The following is a 19,179-nucleotide window of genomic DNA, read 5'->3' on the forward strand; positions in this document are numbered from 1 at the left end:
CTGAGAAATCAAATTTGAAAAACTTGAAAATATGTTTTTTAAATTGACAAACTCAGAATAAAAATAAAAAACTGATTTTTCTGTTTTTGTTTTGAAAGCAGAAAAAAACAGTTTTCTATTTTTAAGCGAATACAAACAAAACTCGTTAATACACTGACTGTAGGCAGCTAAACGTTGGTCAGTGCACTAGCACATAGCAAGCCGTTTTCTTGTTAAATTCTATATTTTGTAATTTCTATAAAAGATAACATTTTAAAGAAATTTCTGCACAATTAATAATTATCAAATATTTACATATTATACATGAAAATAATTCTGAAACTATTATCTATATGAAAATGGATGATATATGCCGATTTATCTTACCAATTTTGAAATATTCTTTGTCAACTTTACTCAATCGTAACTTTGCTTCCAGTGGTCATAAAAATATAAATCAAAGTCCAGTAGACATGGACTTCTTTGTTTATATAGCCTGTAAAATTTCAGCCATAACGAATCAAATTCGACCCCGCGCATTTGTATCCAAATGTAATGTTTGATATGCAAACATTGAAAAAACAGTTTCCCTTTTTGCTGTTGTTTTTCATTTTTAACTTGGAGCATAAAAGAAAAATAAATTAACATCATTGGAATGCTTATTCTATTCTCTTTCAAGCAATGTAATTTTTTTAAAAATTGACCAACAAATAAAAAAGAAATGACTTGTTGAAGCACATTAGGTATGTAATATTGCCGATGTCCACGAAAATACAGCATATGCTTGTAATGCTAGGTTGACACAAATTTTGAATAGAGAAACTTAGTTAAATCTTTGAAAACATTATTTCGTAAGTTTAATTTGAAAATTTAGAAAACTGAATAATGTTATATAATCTGTTTTTAATGATTGAATGTTTTTGTCTGAGACTTTTGTTGTTAAGACAACTTTTCCTTTTCAAATATATAAATTGGGTAGGTTTAAAGAGTTGGAAGATTGGAATCAAGGAACAGATCAGACAATTCTGAAGAACACATGTCATAATAGTATTTATAGAAAAGACTGAGGTTAGCAACATCACATCTGTGAGAGAAAGGGTTCATAGAAGAAGAAAGGGTTGAGTCAACCAAATTACAGATACGTTCCAGAATCTTACAAGAACCCTGCTAGGATGGAAATTCATCAGCTATGATATTACAACAATATTTCATACAAAGTCGGATAGTAGATTTGTAGAAATAGAAAATTGCCTCATGTGTGACAAAGTGTTTGAAACAATAGAGAGAATTGACTTTATGACTTTAAAACAGAAATAGCAATGAATTTAATGTATGAACCCCAAGAAAGATTTGATGAGAAAGAAAGACAAAAATGTTTCAGAGTCATCTATGAAAATCTCAGGAAGAAAAGGGGCATGCCAATGATTGAAAGAGTCAAAACAGGATTGAATGAAACAAGTTTTTTGTACTCCAATCCATATTTAACTCAAAGTCAACATCTAGATCAACTGCATATTTTAACTGATCCCAAGGAGATGGGCAAGAAGAAACCCCAGAATAGAGATTGAATGTTAGTCTTCGGAATAATGGTTCTGAATTCTTGAAATGAAGATTATTTGGATTCTTCAGACTACTGTTCTTATCTTGAGTGTGATTTGCACTATATTTCAGTTGATATAACCTCCGACCTTCTTCAGGTGTATTTTGTCAAACTCATGAATCTTTCTGTCAAACTCAAGAATCTGCATTGGAAACCTTTATTTAATCCATGAGGATTGCATGTTCTTAACTGAGTAAAACTTCTAAGTAATTCACAGTTGTATTTTTGGGTCGCCTGCACTGAGGATTGAATCTTCAATCAACAGAATTTCACCAAGTACCTTATCTTTGCAGACAATTCTAGTACGAATTTTAAGAGCCTTAAACCTATTTTTGTTCATCTTCTTAGATTTAAATATCACTATTTATTACTACATTTACTATTATATATATATATATATATATATATATATATATATATTGCACTCTAGAATCATAGAGGTCATTAAAAATTATTTGTATACGTCTTGGTATATCTTGTCTCGACTAAAACCTAATTAGGTTCAACAGAGTAAATGAAAAACTTACGTTTTAAGAGGAAAATAAATAAATAGATAAAAATAATTAAATAAATAAATAAAATAAGATAAAATAAAACAACAAAAAAGGTTGGTAGGGGAAGTAACGTAAGAATAAGCCAAATAAATAAGCCAAATGATGGCTATAAAATCTTTAATATAACAGTATATATCTATTTAGTAAATTAGAATAAGTAATGCATAGTAATCGAGTAGTGTATTTAACAACATGATTTAAACTTGATAATTATGCATTGAAGATAATAAATTTTAAACTTATATTTAATTAAAAAAAATAAACTAAAATAAATAAAAAGAATGGGGGGGGGGGGTTGAAATATTAAGTTAGAATGATCTAAATAAATAACCCAAATATAATAATAGCAGGATTGGCATTGAATGGTATGAATCTATTTAATAAATTCGAATAAGTAATATATAGTAATTGAGTAGTGTATTTAAAAATAAATAAGTAGAAATTTAATAGATTTAGGCTCAGCAAATTAGATTAATCAATATATACGTTTGAAGCTGATAATTATAAGTTGAAAATAATTAAACTAAAAAGGAATGGTGGGAGAAGTTGAAATATAAAGTTTGAATGACCCTAATAAATAATCCAAATATAATAATAGCATGTAACCCAACAATACAATTGTGAATTACTTAGGACTTCTGCCTAGTTATGGCTAATATATGAGTATGCTTTCTTCATGGATTAAATAAAGAGTTCTGTTTGAAATTCTGTGAAGATTCCCAAGTTCAACAAGATACATTTGAAGAAGATTGGAGATTTCATTGAAACATAACATTCAAGATGAAAACAATTTTTTTGTTATTTTATTTTATTCATTTTATAATTTATTTTTATTTAATTATTTTTTTTATACATTTACACACATATACCTATATATATATATATATATGTAGATGTGATCCAAATGCAGTTTCTATCTTCTGTGGGAATGAAGGTGACTCTTCAGACAATCTCTGCTCTTACACAGTTTGTTGCAGAAATCACACTTATGCTGAGATGGAGAGATGTCAACTGATACTACTTCACTGTGGACATTCATATAATGCTTCAGACCATAGCTTAATTTGCAGACCATAGAACGAATAGAACAACTGTGCTCTGCAGTGTTTTCCCCATCCTAGAAAGACTGATTTCCATGTGAACGCTTATGACTAGCTTATATAGCTTGTTATACCATATTTTGGGGTCAAAATTTAATGGGGAATTCAAATAAAACTATCTAAAATACAAAATATTGCCTAGTTTTGGAGATATGATAGCTTTTTCAAAGTGTGATGTAATATCCCTGAATTGGAGACTGGTTTCCTGAACACGATAATAGCTTTGCCCTTTTAACTTATATCTCACTAGAAGCCCAAAATTGAACTTTTGCTTCTTCATTTCAAAAAGACAAGAAAAATTATTGACCAATTTTCAATGTTTATGAAAGATTTTGGAATATAAGGTCTTCTAGTAAGATAAACAAATCATTGGAATATTTTCTAACACCAGAAATAATTAAAACGAATAATTCAAGAAATCAGAAACTTGCAAAGTGATTAACTGTTCAGGTTAGTTAAATCAGAAATAACACAAATCCTTGCAAACAAAAGAAGTCACTTTATAAAGAAAAATCACTTTAATTACGCACTGTACAACAATCTCATCCCTAAGGCAATGCTATACTGCTGCATGATATACTTGGATTTGGAAGCCAGAGCAGCATCATTTGAATTTTCACCAAGCTCTTGGATTTGATGCACAGGTTTCTGGTTATAATTGTCCTCACCAACCTATTTCACTATCAGTTTATCTCTGCCCAGAGAAGCGATGAGTTAAGTGTAGAGGGAAGGTTGTTCTGGGATTAGAGATGGTGATTGAGGAGCTTTAGAATGCCTCTCATGTATCTTGGTTAGATTGTATTCAGCTTTCTCTTCCTTTGATAAGCTGCTGTAGATACACTCTGCACTTGGTCTACCTTTTTTAGCTTGGTTTTCCTTTTTGAATGGCATTTTGCTAATCTAAAATGACAAGGTTAAAATTCAAGTAATAAGTGGTTATATTCAAGATTAATTTGCATATGTTAGCTCTCTCCTGAACCTATAAACACTAAATATAACAGATATGATGAAGAATATGACTTAGTAGCACTAAGGGAATTTACCAGAGTGTCCATTTCTCTATTTTGTACTTTGGGGATTTCCCTTCAACCCTATAAGGGAAAATATCAGAGGAATTTATCGATATCCCCCAAAACTAAGATACGAACTCATGAATGAAAGAATAGAAGAGTTAATGATTGCTCAACATCAGAAACATCATTTTACACATAATTTATGTTTTTTTTTCATTTTTCTGGCATATAACCCATGAAAAATGCACTCTTTCGGGAAATTTTAAAATTTGACCTGGGTGATAAAATAATGTGTGGTCTAAATTTGGATAAAAATCAAAAAATTGTCTCATGCATATTTTCAACAACATCATTAAAAAACTTTTCCATGAAACAGATTTTTTATTTGGACTTTTTCAGAACCTGTAACTTAGTTTATCAGAAAAAAATATTTTCGGCTTCAGAAGCCAAGTTTCTCTACAAAATGAGGTGTATCTTTACTTTTTTTTATTTTTTAAATTTTCTTCCTTTGAAGATTGTAAAGCTGGGTATGGGGCAGCCAAACCAGCTACCAACATTGTCCTGCTTTTTATTGAAACCAACCGAGAGCTCTTTTTAGTATCCTTGCTGTTCCCTTAAGTGCAATTGTCTGGATCTGTTTTGCACGGTTCACCAGGAATATTAGTTAGTTAGGACTTCAGGTTCTTCTTCATAAGCCCTGTGGCACCTATAATAACTGATATGATTGATATCTCTCTAAGATTCCAGTTTCTTTTCATATCATACATAAAACCTTGATATTTAGTCTGTTTCTCCCTTTAAACTCTGTTCAGACCTCCATCATTAGGGACACTCACTTCAACCAAGATTGCAACTGTCTCTGACTTATTCCATATAATTATATCAGGTTTCACATCAGCATTTTCAAGGTAGGTAGCTGTAGGGATTACATGGTTTTACCTGTATGCATCAGATTTAGTTGAATATGGGTTTTCAGATCAGTTAATTATATACTGTATTGGAATGAATGAGTTTCCATATTTCATTATTGCATTGGCGACCTTGTGGGCCTCTAAAGTTAAAAATTCTCAAATTTTTGTAAAAATGAAAAAAAAATTGTCAGAGACATAAATCCACAATTTAGCTAAAAAAAAAATCCGTAAAAGCATTTTGGGCATTGTTTTCTGCAGAAGTCTATCTACATGTGGTACTTCCTTGCCTGGATCCCTCATTTTTTGTAATGGCTAAGTAATATTTGAAATATGGCCTTTCTTTTGAGTGCCTTGAAATTTTTTGTCACGATTTTTAGGGATTTTTGGCTAATTTTTCCCACAAATGCTGCTGTAGCTCCAAAATTATAGGCTAAAACTAGATAAACCCTTTATGATTTTGAATGCTTAACTTATTGGCTACACATATGACCACATGCTGAGATCTGAACTTGTAAGGACTGGCTGAAAATAATTTTGGCTTTACGTGGGAAAAAACTCTTCATGGAGGCTTGAATAGTAGCATATCTTCCTCGTTATGGGTCACAAAATCAGCATTATCTGCATATAGCAATTCACAAACCAGGTGCTGGAAGACTCTTGTAGAAGCATGGAAACAACGAAGATCAAAGACTTTACTTGTAGTTCTTCTGAAATGCAAATAAACACCCAGAAAACAATCTTTACAGATATAGGAAAGCATAAATAATGCAAAATAAATAGAAAAAAGTGTAGGTGCTGGAATATAACCCTGCTTTACACCATTGTCAACTGAGATGGATTCAGACAGACATCCATTGAAGTTTAGGCGAGCCTTCATATTAGTGTGGAGCTCCCTGATTAACTGTAGAAATTGAGGTGGGCATCACAACCTTCCTAGAATTGTTCATAGCACATTTCTGTTCACTGTATCAAATGCCTTGGTCAGATCAGCAAAAATCTGATAAAGCAGAACTCTGTATTCAGTACATGGTTCCTCTGCCTGGATGAAAACCACTTTGACGTTGTGGAATGACAGACAGACAAATATTCTGTAACAATCCATTGAGTAGAATTTTGGAAAATACTTTGCCTACTGCTTCCAACAAACGTATCCCATGATAATTCTTACAGTTGGTCTTAGATCCCTTCCATTTGTACAAGAATTACATCAATCCAGTCCTGACATTAGTAATAAGATGAAGAATTTCACAAATAAGCTTATCACCCTCATGTAAGATCCATAGTTAATTCTACTGATTTTGATGGATTGTGGGTGCATTTTAAAAATATACTCTATGATATAAGTGTAGATGTTCTTGGCTTTCGCAAATCTAAACATCAGGATTAGTTTGATGATAATGATTCTGAAATAACTCAACTCTTAAGTGCTAAAAGTGAGTTGCATCATAAAATGTTTCCTACCTCTCATAAAAATTGGGAATCTATCCAACAGTCACTTAAAGCAAACAAAGGTCTTCTCCAAAGACGACTCCACCAAATCAGTGGTGGGCTAAACTCGTCAATCAAATTCAGATATCTTTCAATTGTAAAGACTTTAAATGCATGTATCATCTACTTAAAAAAGCCTTTGGTTTTCAAGCCTTGTCAGTATCTTCCCTACTCTTGAATGATGGAACTACTTTTATTAAGAATCCCAACAAGATTCTTTTTTGTTAGACTGAACATTACTCTGATCTCTTTGACAACCCCTCAGATGTTGATGAAGATGTCATCAATAGCTTTTTGCCACAATAGAAGCTTATCCATGAAATGTTTGAGTTCCCATCTGAGAACAAAATTAGAGTTGCAATCAAGGAAGCAAATATTAGGAAGGCCCCAGGGCTTGATGGTATTTCTGTGAAAGATTCACTGATATAAAGAAGAGTATTCACTCTGAAGAACACCAGCATTGATAGGGAAATAAGATGAGAAGACACCATCTAGTTAATTTCAACCTTCAATCAGAAAGAAAAAAAAAAAACGTAATATCAAGAACTTTATCACTAATACCATAACCCTGAAGTTTGTGTAGAATACTGCTATACTCTGTTGAATGCCTTTGAAATGTCAAGTGCAATGGCTCTATCCTCTCCAGAATTATCAATAAATCAACAGATCTGCTCAATTACAGCAGTTAAAAGATCAGCAATTGGACAAAAATCACAAAATTCATACTGAACATCACTAAAAAGGCCCAAAGTTTCTAGAAAACGAACATGCTTGCTGTTGACCAATCTTTCCAAAACTTTACTACTAACAAAGAAGAGACTAACAGGATAATACGTAGTTGAGTCAGACCAATCAGAGGCTTTTTTAACGATAAGGACAAGAAATGTTGAAATAAACAGAGGTTGAATAATTTCAGAAAGAATAAAGTTCAGGTGCACAATGTTTGCAACTTATCACAGGAATTGAATCAGAACTGGAAGCCTTAGATTGTCAACATTAGAAAATACCCTAGTGTAACTTTCGTAAAAACATAAAGCCTGTGTGATCAAAAGTGATGTCATGCTAGTAGGTGCAAGCAAGCAAGATCTCTTGAAGTCTCAGACTTTCGATGATGAATGAAAGCTTTTTTAGAAAAAAAAAACTGCACTAGAAAACTTGAAAAATTTCACTTAAAAAAAGAAAAGAAAGGAACATGACTGAATTCATAATAAAATTGAACTTTATTCAACATAAATAAAAAAGTGAATTCAAAATGAGCTGTTGTGTTTTATTGTTGTGTTAAATATCTATATAAGTTATTTAAACATCACATTGTTTTATGAATTTTAAAGACTAAAATTTGTTTATTATTTTGATTGTGAACAATTTTATTTACAGAAGTTATTAAAATAAAAACATGTCCAGTAATACCATTTAGAATTTTTTAAAGTTACAATAATATCAATCTATTATTTGTTGTATAGAAAATATTGTTGGTTAAAATGTAAAATTATGTATGCTTTTAAGTAGAATATAATCAAATACTGCAAAAACTGAATTATGAATTTCGAGAACAAATAAGCAATAAGCAAACAAACAAATTAAAAACAAACGATAAATAATTGTAATAATGTAAACAATTCATTTTTCATCTATATTGAATTTAATTAAAAACTGATTAAATAATGAATGTTGTAAGTGTTGGTTGATTGTTTTTGTTTTACGGCATATCAACCCTTTTCAAGTTATTTAATGCCGAATCCAGTTATTTTGAAGGAAATATTTAATAGAATATATTTGTTTTTTTTTTTCCAAGCCAATTTCTATTTAACCCATAGTTGGGGCCTAACAGGTACTACCACTCCGGGACAGAGTGGACCTGGGAGCAATAGCAATTAAGGGGTGGTTCCACACTCCCCAAAGCCCGCAAGCTGGATCTCACCATCGGATATAGTTTAAGGACCGTTGTAAGTGTTATAAAACTTGTTGATACAAAATATTCAAAACTATTTAGAAATAAATATAAAATGTTTTTTTTACATGATGGCATGGACGTTTTTTATGGAAATATGATAGTGTTTCTTGCATAATATGATATTTGAATGAGAATATTATAATTAATATCTTCATTCAAATTTTTATAAGCTAATTAAAGTTAATAAAACCATGTTGATTCTCTTTGAGATAACACTATTAGATATAACACCAACAACAGAGTAGCAATTATCAGAAGGAAAATGATACAAAAAGAACAAAGAGGAAGATGATTATTGCTAAGTTACCTTCCTCTTCTAAAAGAGAATCAATATACCTTCAGCTTTATTGGGTAGATAGTAACAGTAATGGTTGATGGAAAGTCATGGTTTTACTCAGAAAAAACAGTAAAATCATTGCAAATTTTTTTCTCATATTCCAAATCAATGCTTTTTAACTATCAATATTCAAATGTTTCAATGAAAAACAAATTCTACTGAATTAATCTCAAAAGCAAAAGACAAGAACAAAATTCACAACTGTAAAAATTCTCACTGGCTTATACATAGATATTTATATTATTTACATGTATTTACATTACACTGCTATCCCCCTTTTTATAGTTATTTTATTCACAATATTTCAGCTGCTGCTTTCCAGATTTTCCTTTTGTCATAGAAATTTCAAACTGTACCCTTTAATTCTGCCAGGTTAACAGACAAGAATAGAATTAACACTTCATTGCGATAGCAAATACATTTGAATGCATAACATAGACAATTTCTTTTGCTCAAAATAGAAAGACAAAAATTTTAATCCACCATTTAATTTTGTGCCAATTTCTTGCACTAAAGAAATCCATGAGAATAATCAGTATAAACTTTTTCAAGTGGTTTAAATTTAACATTGAAAGGTTTTTAATGATTGTTTTTTAATTAATAAAGTTGTAAAACTATGAAAAGAAAACAAACAAAAAACCCCATTATACTCACCTTCTATTTTATGAATGAAATTGTTTGAAAGGTTCAGAACACATAGATTCTGGAAATTACTCACACCTTTTAAACTTATAAGGCAATTTTTAGCAACAGAAATCTATAATAAAAAATAATATTTTACATTAAAGTATGTTAAAATAAATCAAACAAAAGAATGCTTTTATCAAAATATGCATGAATAAAAATTAATAAAACAATTTTCCAGAGAATATTATTCAGAAAATGAACATCTATACTGATGATACCACACTTTATTCTGGTCTTGCTTCTTGTCCATCTCCCTTGGATCAGTTGAAATATGCAGTTAATTTAGAAGTTGACTTGCATTCAGTTGTGGATTAGGATACAAAATGACTTGTTTTATTTAATCCTGTTAAGACTGTGTTTTCAGTCATAGACTCTGCTTTTGAGGAAAAATCAACCCTGAAACTTTTTTTTTCATCAAATCTTTCCATTGCTCTTCCTGCTTCTTATAAAGTCAGTTCTCTCTATTGCTCTGAACACTTTCTTACATTTTTCCTCTTACCTACAACCTTGGTTCTTTTCAAGACTAAGGTCAATAGGCATTTCCTATTTTTGTGATATCATCTTTTGTTCTTGTCACCTTCTTACTCCAAATGTCTTCATACGTTATCTGGAGTGATTTCCATAATAAATAGTACTAGTAACAGTCGTTATATTTTTAAAAGATTAACTAATTTGACCAGACATTGGCTAAAATTATTTATAATATATACTAGCAGTGTTATCTGTCATTTCATAGGTTTCAATATGGGATAGCATCATATGCAACAGTAAATAAATGGAATTTATTTTAACAACTTTGATGTTGTCAGCTTGATATTTTAAACACTTCAATCTATTAATATAAATTAATAATCTTTAAATATTGCTTAGAAATGAATTTCAATGTGCAATATCTGGAAGAAAGGCCTTTATGTACAGAACTATTTCTCTCATATTTTATAAGAAAATTTTTAATGTAAAACACTTATATTGCAGGTACAATTCTTAGTTTGTGTTCATGTTAAGGAAGAGAGAGAGAGAGAGAGAGAGAGAGAGAGAGAGAGCATTTAGGTACAAAATATATCAAAATCTAAGATGTTTTCATTTACATTTTATTATATTTAAAACAAATAAACAAAAATGAATATTCTTTATTTTCATAAAAAAGCAATCAAGACAGGATTAAAGTAGCACATTCAAGGTTATTAGTCTGAATTTCTCTCAACTGAGCAATTGTAATATTTGTTAAATCACCTTTTTTAATAACACTCAGAATTATATTTCTTTTTTTGTGTGCAAAATGTTGGAAAAGGGACTGTAATTTCCTTAAAAGAGCATGTAGAGCATCATCAACTATCCCATAATCTTAGGAAAATTCTACATGTATATAAGCTTTCATATTTTAAGAACACTCTCTAGCCTGTCTTTCTACAAATGGACAGATACACAGATATTTACTACAGATATTGAAAAAAAACCCAAAGAATTAGAAATTATAATTGATAACATATTTTATTCATTTTGGAATAATATCCAAATTGTCAATGGTTTTGGCTGCTTAATAACTATTGTATTTATGAAATTACTATTATTAATAATAGGTAACATTGATCCTAAATGACAGAAAATTCTGCGGATCTGCTTATAACATTGTGGGATTTGTGTTCATGCCAGATTGTTCAAGGTTGGATTCGTAATTTCTTTCCGAGACAACAGTGGAACACAGGTTAGCTAGTTTAAATATAAATCATAGAAAATCGTAAAACCTTCTACCTTTTTCCGTTTTTTTTTTTTAACAAAGTGTATGCATGAAATATCTTTTTCTGAAAAGGAGATCTTCCTAGACTAAGGCAATTTTTATTTTTTCCCAATCCAGTGTTCCTGCTTTTTTCCCACATGAAAAGCCCACCTTTTGTCTAAGTATGTTGGAAGGCAAGTATATAGAGACTTAATTACTTAAATCCCCTATTCGGACATCAAGAGGTGCTGCAGCCACTATCATCTAGCAAGAGCTTTGCCATCATCACAGGCCTCAGACGAATAAAATCCTTCTGCCTGGCAGGTTCTGAACTCGCCCAGAAAAAGTGGGTAACACTCAACCAGACCTGAGAAAAGGTTGTTAAAACACAGGACAACCTACACAACTGGGACTATGTACAAGATGCTTGGTGTCTCTGTGGAGTTTATGTGTAGACTATCGCACACATCCTCACAGACTGTCCCCTGAGTGAGATATGCTTCAATGTGAACCTGAGAGATTCCTCGGACATTACTGGATAATGGATCTTGAGATGGAGTGAAACACAATGATGATATGATTTCACTTTTTTTTCATTTAAAAAGTTATTGCTTTCATTCACAAGACTTTTCACATGGATTTATTCTGTATATTTTAATCAAATCTATTTTTTATCAAAATAACTTAATTATTATGGGCTTTCTCAAATGTAATGTTGATATAAAAGATATCTATTATATATAAGCAAAACTGTGCGTGTGTGTGTGTGTGTGTAAGTATTAGTGGTGGGACGATTAATCGGAATCGTTAATCGTAAGAATCGTGTATTTTGGGAGGTATCGGAATCGGAATCGCATCGTTAAAAAATACCTTAATTTTCCGATTCCTTCATTACGATTCTTTTAGTCTGATGCTGAAAAAAAGAAAAAAAATTCCTGATATTTCTAACCGCAACAGAGAAATAAAAAGAAACCAAAGAAATTCATTATTAACAGGGCAATGCTTAGTGCCCCTCCCTTACAAGGTTCATTCATTCAGATCTATTGTAATCAAAACTACAAAAGAGTTAACTTGAAAAGAAGTATGCCGGGCTCTATATTGCGAGTAAAAATAAAAAAAAAACGCTTATCTTTTTGGCGATTGTTTTTTTTTACTGACAAATCTAATACTGAATAAAAATGCTTTTTCAACTTATATTTTCTTAAAATAAAACGAGCAAAGTCAAATTATTTAAACAGTAAAAGGTTTAATAGAACAATATACTTTTTTTTTCTTTTTTTAAAAGAAGGCTTTTGAAAGAAATATCTCTAAAATGAAATTGATCACGTATTATTTCGCAAAGTTTTGACAGTAGTTGGTTTCTTTTGAAGTTTCAAAAAAATCGACCCCATACCAAACCTAAAGTTATTAAATAACCCCTTCGTTAATTTAAGGGTAATTAATTCAATTCAGTCAAGTTTTTTTTTTTTTAATTTCATTGAAATAAAATCCATTATTTTTTTTTCTCCAGAAAGATAAAACCCTGAATTTGATTATATTAAAAGCAGAATAATATAATCTTTTTTCTAGAATTTTAAATTGAAAATTAAAAGTGTTTTGCGCAGTTCTTTGCCGAACGAAAAAGAAATTAATATATATATTTTTAAAAGGTTTTGTAATCAGTTAATTTTTATGTCTAAATAATATTTACGATTAATTAAATAATTTCATTTTAAAAAGTATTTATAAATAGAATTTTACTAAGGACTTATAGTTGGCTTTGTATTACTGTACACATAGATTCGAAAAAGTTGTCAAAAAACAAATATATAACAAATAAATGTTATCAAAGGCAAGATAAGTTATTTTTCTACCTAACTGGATATATTTTTCGGGTTTTTATTCAATGTAACATGTTTATTCAGCTCGAAAAGCATACAGTGTTCACCGATGTATTGGAAAATTCAAAATGGCGCCTGACACTCTCTTTAACACGGTAAGTTTGGGAAAAGATGTTATAAATAATAAACTATACAAAATACTGCTGGAAACTCGCTCAATATATGTTACCGTGACATATTTTGATATATATTCGGTGTTTTTTTTAATAGTATTTTGTCTAGTTTATTATTTGTAACACCTTTTCCCGAACTTACCATGTTAAAGAGAGTGTCGGGCGCCATTTTGAATTTTCCATTACATCGGTAAACACTGCATGTTTTTGAGCTGAATAAACATGTTACATTGAATAAAAACAAAAAAAATGTATCCAGTTTGGTAGAAAAGTAACTTATCTTGCCTTTGATAATATTTGTTTGTTATATATTTGTTTTTTGACAACTTTTTCGAATCTATGTGTACAGTAATACAAACCCGGTTATTTTGTATCTACGGCGCCATGTCACATGGTATATTGTTTTTTTTTTCATTACGCACGTTCATTTATAAATTATTAAATTAAATATTTATCTTTTTTATATTTAATTAGTATATATTTTCTTTCTCTTCCGCTATATTTTTTTTATTTAATTGATTAAATCTGTTAATTATGAGGACCAAAATAATGAATCGTGTGTATTTATTCTCTAATTTTCTTGTTTTTGTTCTGTTATATAAATTCTATTTTATTTGTTTTTTCTCTGAAGGATAAATTCTATTTTCTTTGAGTTTTTTTTTCTGTATTCCAATTAAGTAAAATAAATTTTCTCTAGAATAAATTTTGCTAATTTTTCCGTTTAGTTTGCTATATAATAATTTTATTTAATCCAAAACACGACGGTGTAGACATAAAATATCTCTTCCAAAGTTAGGGAATATATTTGGGAACTACCGACCATAAGTATAAAACTACCTGGTATATTTCAAAACAATAAATTCCCTAGGAATTGGAATCGGAATCGTACTTGGTATCGGAATCGTTAATCAATATTTTCCTGGAATCGGAATCGGAATCGTATAAAAATTAGGAATCGTCCCAACACTAGTAAGTATGCAATTCTTTTGTATGTTCAGGGGGGGGGGGGAGTTACCACATCTTAGCACTTTTTATATACTCCCTAGATTATAATACCTATAATTTACAAAAGGAGGTTGTTTCTATTTTTTATTTGAACGACTTTTATACATTATTTTCGTGCTATTTCTTACCCTCACCTGTTTGTTTGGTTTTGCTGTATAAAAGCGAAACTAAAAATCGAAAGCGAAGTGTGTTCTCAGTACAACCAGAAAACCCGTCATATTAGACACTTGCTATTCATTTGGACACTCCCCTTTTTGTGGGGAGCTGGTTTTCCCAAACAAATACGCAGAAAGCATAAAGCTTAACTTGCTCTGCATGATTTTATTCTCTATGGCAGAATATTTGACCTAGAAAAGCAGATGTTTTTTAAGTATTTAATTTCAATGATTCTCACTTTCTCTGCCCTCTTAGCATAGCGGTAATGTGTCACACTTTCTTTTTCGACTTTGGCTTTGGTTTTTGACTTTGGCTTTGGGTTTGAGCCTACCTGCCTACCAAAACTTTTTTTTTTTCGACACACACATACCGACAAGCACCCAGGCAACGCCGAGCACCCCCGCTAGTCTATAATATAAAAGGCAAAATGGGCACGTGTTTTTGTATGTCCACGAAAGACTTTTTTAGTCGGGGTTCTCATGTTGGTTGCTATTTCGGAGAAGTTTCTGTGTACTTCCGAGATTATAATATCTCAGATTGAAAAACGGACATCGTCTCTATCTTTATTTTGATTGAGTTTTTAAAAAATCACTGGTTTCCGGTGTTTTTTTGTCTTTCTCATATAAATAAAGAGAAACTAAATTGGAGCACATGCATCCGCCTGACCTTCCTGGTTAGGATGTCTTGAAGGTAATCAGCTTTGATCAATGTGAGGGAAACCCTTCATGTCAGATAATTGCTATTCATTTGGACACTGCCAGAATTCCCTCTTTTGGGGGGGGGAGCTAGTTTTCCCCAATATTGTGGGGAAACAAATAAAACAGCAGAAAGCCAGATGTTCATTTCTGTATCTGTGTGAATTTATTCACTTAACTATACTTTTCTGCAAGTCAACTTTTGATTGACATTGCTAAATTTGAACACTTTTCACTTCTTGTTGCACCATGGCGTAGTGGTAAGATGTCAGGTTATCTTTCACTTTCTTTTCCATCTTTGTGTCACGGGTTCAAGCACTTTTTTTGTTTTTTTGCTCAACACACAGCTCCAAACACCCAGGCAATGCCAGGCACCCACGCTAGTCATTGATAAATATAAAATAGATAGAACAAGGGTAAGAATGAAAGAGAATGCTCATCAAAGACATGATGAAACACTGGAGAACCTTGTTTGATTGGAGTTGTATATGGGAGCCAAATTGAGAGAAAATATAAAAAATACAAAGGGACCAGAACACCGCTTGACCTTCACAAAAGAGGTGAAACACGAAAATGAATATCTTACTGCTAATACTGATGCAACTATTCATGTTCTTGCAAGGAAAGATACTGGTGTTGTAAAAGAATACAACAGTAAAACATACAATTAAAGTTATTATGGTAGAAAACACCAATACAAATACAGATTGTGAGGCTAGACTTATAAGACTTGTTGAGAAAAAAACTACAGACAAAATTACATTCCATTAGTTGCTTTCTATACCAAAATGAACTTCAATTTATAGCTCTTTTTAGACATATTGATGAAACCATCATTGGTCCTCTAAGTAAATTATCTGCTAATGAATATAATCATTTATCTCAAGTTGCATTTACACCAGCTGTCCTCTGGATGTTGGTTTTATGACTGAGGAAATAAGTGAACTTGTGGCATGGTCCTTGGTCTTGGTAGAGACCATTTTGGATGACGATAGCATCTTTAAGCCAAGAACCACGCTAACATTTAATATCAATTGTTTATAAACGTTATTGTTTTAGTGAAGTAATAAAATGAAGGATATATCCGAACATACATAATAAAATGAAAATACATTAAGAGAATAGAACGGTCACCAAGTAGTAAGTACTATTTAAAACATAAACATAGTTTTGTAAATGAAGAAAAACTAAATTTCAGAGCAAAACATTTTTATACTAGAGATAAGAATATAAAAGTTAACTTTTGCAGTCACTGATGACTAAGTTGAAGTTGCATGATTTGCACTCACATTCTCAATTTATTGAAAAAGCAATCAAATTAACAATAGAAACATTCCAATTAATATATGGGTTTAAAGCAAGACTTGCAAAGGTGTTGTGTCATAAACTTAGGCCTTCATTAGCTTCTTATAAACAGCAATTTAATACAGTATGTTAATCATTCCACACAGTTATTTTCATAATGTATTGTTATACAGAATTTACATTTTCAAGCCTGACAATTAGTAGAGACATGTTTGAATTAAAATTGTCATTTGTAAATTAAATGATCATCTAATTTTATTCCAAGACTATACATTGTTTTCTTTTCTTGCTTGATTTATAAAAAATAATTACATGTTCTTTCAATCTTTTAAAATATTATCAGTGTTTCAGCTTAGTTAATGAGATTAAAGCAGAATGTTGGACCTGTAGATTGTGATAGGAGGTATATTTTCAATTTTTAATTCTAATTATCTTTTATTTGTTTTACTTTATTCTTTATTTATTTTAATGAAACAAAATGACAACTTTTTTGGTTTAAATATTGAAATTGATAATTTTCCTAACCTATTTATATACTAAATATGAAAAAAAAAACCCAAAGATTATGTAGATGATCTTTTATGCCATTTCTTCAAATAAAAGTGCAAGAGATCTAATTTTTAGTAGAAGTACTTATTATACCAATACACATGTTTCACAAAGGTAAATTGATTTTTAAAAATAAATGAAAAATCAACCTAACCACTGTGCAGTACTCTGCAAATTTTAGCAAACTATGTGAGATCTCCAGTCCTGTTTACCAATTCAGGAGAGTTTTGTGAGGTGTTGCTTTTTGGCATAACAGTGTAGAGACCACAAAGAAATGTTGGGTCATGATTCAGATGAAAACGCAACTCCCAATCACATTAAAGATAGGCCAGGGATAATGAATAGTGGTAATGGGGCATTTAAGGACATCCAGCAGATACAACTCACATTCATATACATTTTCAGTCTGTTAGTGTGGTTTCTAATTATGAATTTCCAAATTATTTGGCAGACTCTATTCTGGTGGAGTTATTCAACATGAAGGAAATTCCTATCTATAAATTGATAGATACTTTAGAACAAATAAATTTTGATAGATTTAGGGAGATGTCTGAGAGAGTTTCAGTGACACTGATTATAGATATTGGTATGGGGATAATTGGCATTATGGTATGTTCAACTAGTGACAAGATTATGAAGAACAAATTAGTATGTCAATGTTAACAAGTTCTAAACAAATCACAAAAATGCACTTTGATAAGTTGTATGAAGGCAGGTAAAATTTTCATAAATACAGAAGTAGAAAATTTGGATAAGAAATTATGACTCAAGGATCTAGTGTAAGTGTTATACTTAAGGATTGGGAAGTTGCAGGTGATACAACTAGTTGTCCTATTAAGCTGCATCTTAAATTCTTTTTTTTTAAATCAAACTCTACAGTATAATGGTGTATGTTTGTTTTGTTTTGCATTTTCTTTTCTTTTAGTTAGACAGTGAATCATATATACTGCACATACTAGTAACTTCCTGTGTTCAAACGTAGTATATTTCAAATTAAGAGTTAAATTATATGTAAAAATTAGACTTGAGCAGAAAGATGTATGGTATTGGTGGAATGTCTTTGCTCCAATGTCAGTTTCAAGATTGAGGTATAGTTACTGCCATTGATTGGATGGTCATGCATTGAGAGATCAACTTGCATGATACAATCTACAAAAGAACAAGCTTTCTGAACTGAACATTAAGAATTATTTCTATTTTTGTTATTTTTGTTTTTAATTTGTTTTATCATATGGATATACAAAAAAAAATGAGCAATAAAGCTAAGATGTATACAGATAAGATGTTCATAATTCATTGTGTTGAGGACATAAGATGGACCTAATAATTTTGTCAATTTTATGTTTTTCATAATGCATGTAATTGTCTAATGCTCTTTTATTTCATTCTTTGTGTATTATGCAGTAATTGTAGGGAGTTGAAGAGTAGAAAAGAGAGAGATAAGTTGAAAATGTTCCCAAGTGAAAATTTGGGAAATTGGGGTAGTAAAGAAAGTTGAATATCCAGTCTGAGGTACCAGATGTAACACCTGGTCAGAAGAAATAAAACCTGGCTAGTTGACAGACACACACCTGACCGGTAGAAATAAATCTTTGCTGATTAACATAGAGACACATTGGGCCAGAAACTAAGTATTGTATATGCACTGTTTCAGTCTTGTTTTTTTTTTTATTTCTACTGGATTTATGATTAGTGATATGTTGCTGAAGAGCATGCATTTTTTTCATTCATATCAAATGCTTGTATATAGACACAATTACCCCCTCCCCTAAATTCTCACTACAATGTTACTGTGAGGATACTCTTCTATAATTATGAAATAACACTAATGTTTACATGTTACTTATAACATTTAAATTAAAATTTATAGCTAAGTAAAATATTAAATATTTTTATAGGGATTCCAAAAGCAGGCGCATGAGTTTTCTGGGTTCTTCAATTTTCCTGAGCAATGTCCATACACTGATATCACTAATTTCAAATATTTTGATTAATAATTCAATTAGTAGGTATTAGCTAAACTATATTTTAATGGTTACACTCTTTTGATATGATTAGTTTGATGCATTTTGTCAACAAAATACATCAGATGGTTTTGTTATTCCTATTTTGATGACCTAGTGTAAGCCTTCCAGT

The 19,179-nt window shown here is 30.7% G+C and overlaps 1 protein-coding gene across 8 annotated transcripts in view; it reads right to left on the minus strand.

The window, feature by feature from the left end:
- LOC145276861 (centrosomal protein of 97 kDa-like) overlaps positions 1-19,179 on the minus strand; it is a 417,991-nt gene that overhangs the window by 306,783 nt on the left and 92,029 nt on the right. For all 8 annotated transcript variants that reach the window (XM_080128261.1, XM_080128260.1, XM_080128256.1 and 5 more), the window contains exon 3: positions 9,591-9,693. In XM_080128261.1, coding sequence (XP_079984387.1) covers positions 9,591-9,693 — 103 coding nt within the window. The remainder of the gene's footprint in view (positions 1-9,590; positions 9,694-19,179) is intronic.

Source organism: Euprymna scolopes, chromosome 5, assembly GCF_053919585.1.
Source record: "Euprymna scolopes isolate OS-2025 chromosome 5, ASM5391958v1, whole genome shotgun sequence".
NCBI classification, from domain to species: domain Eukaryota; kingdom Metazoa; phylum Mollusca; class Cephalopoda; order Sepiida; family Sepiolidae; genus Euprymna; species Euprymna scolopes.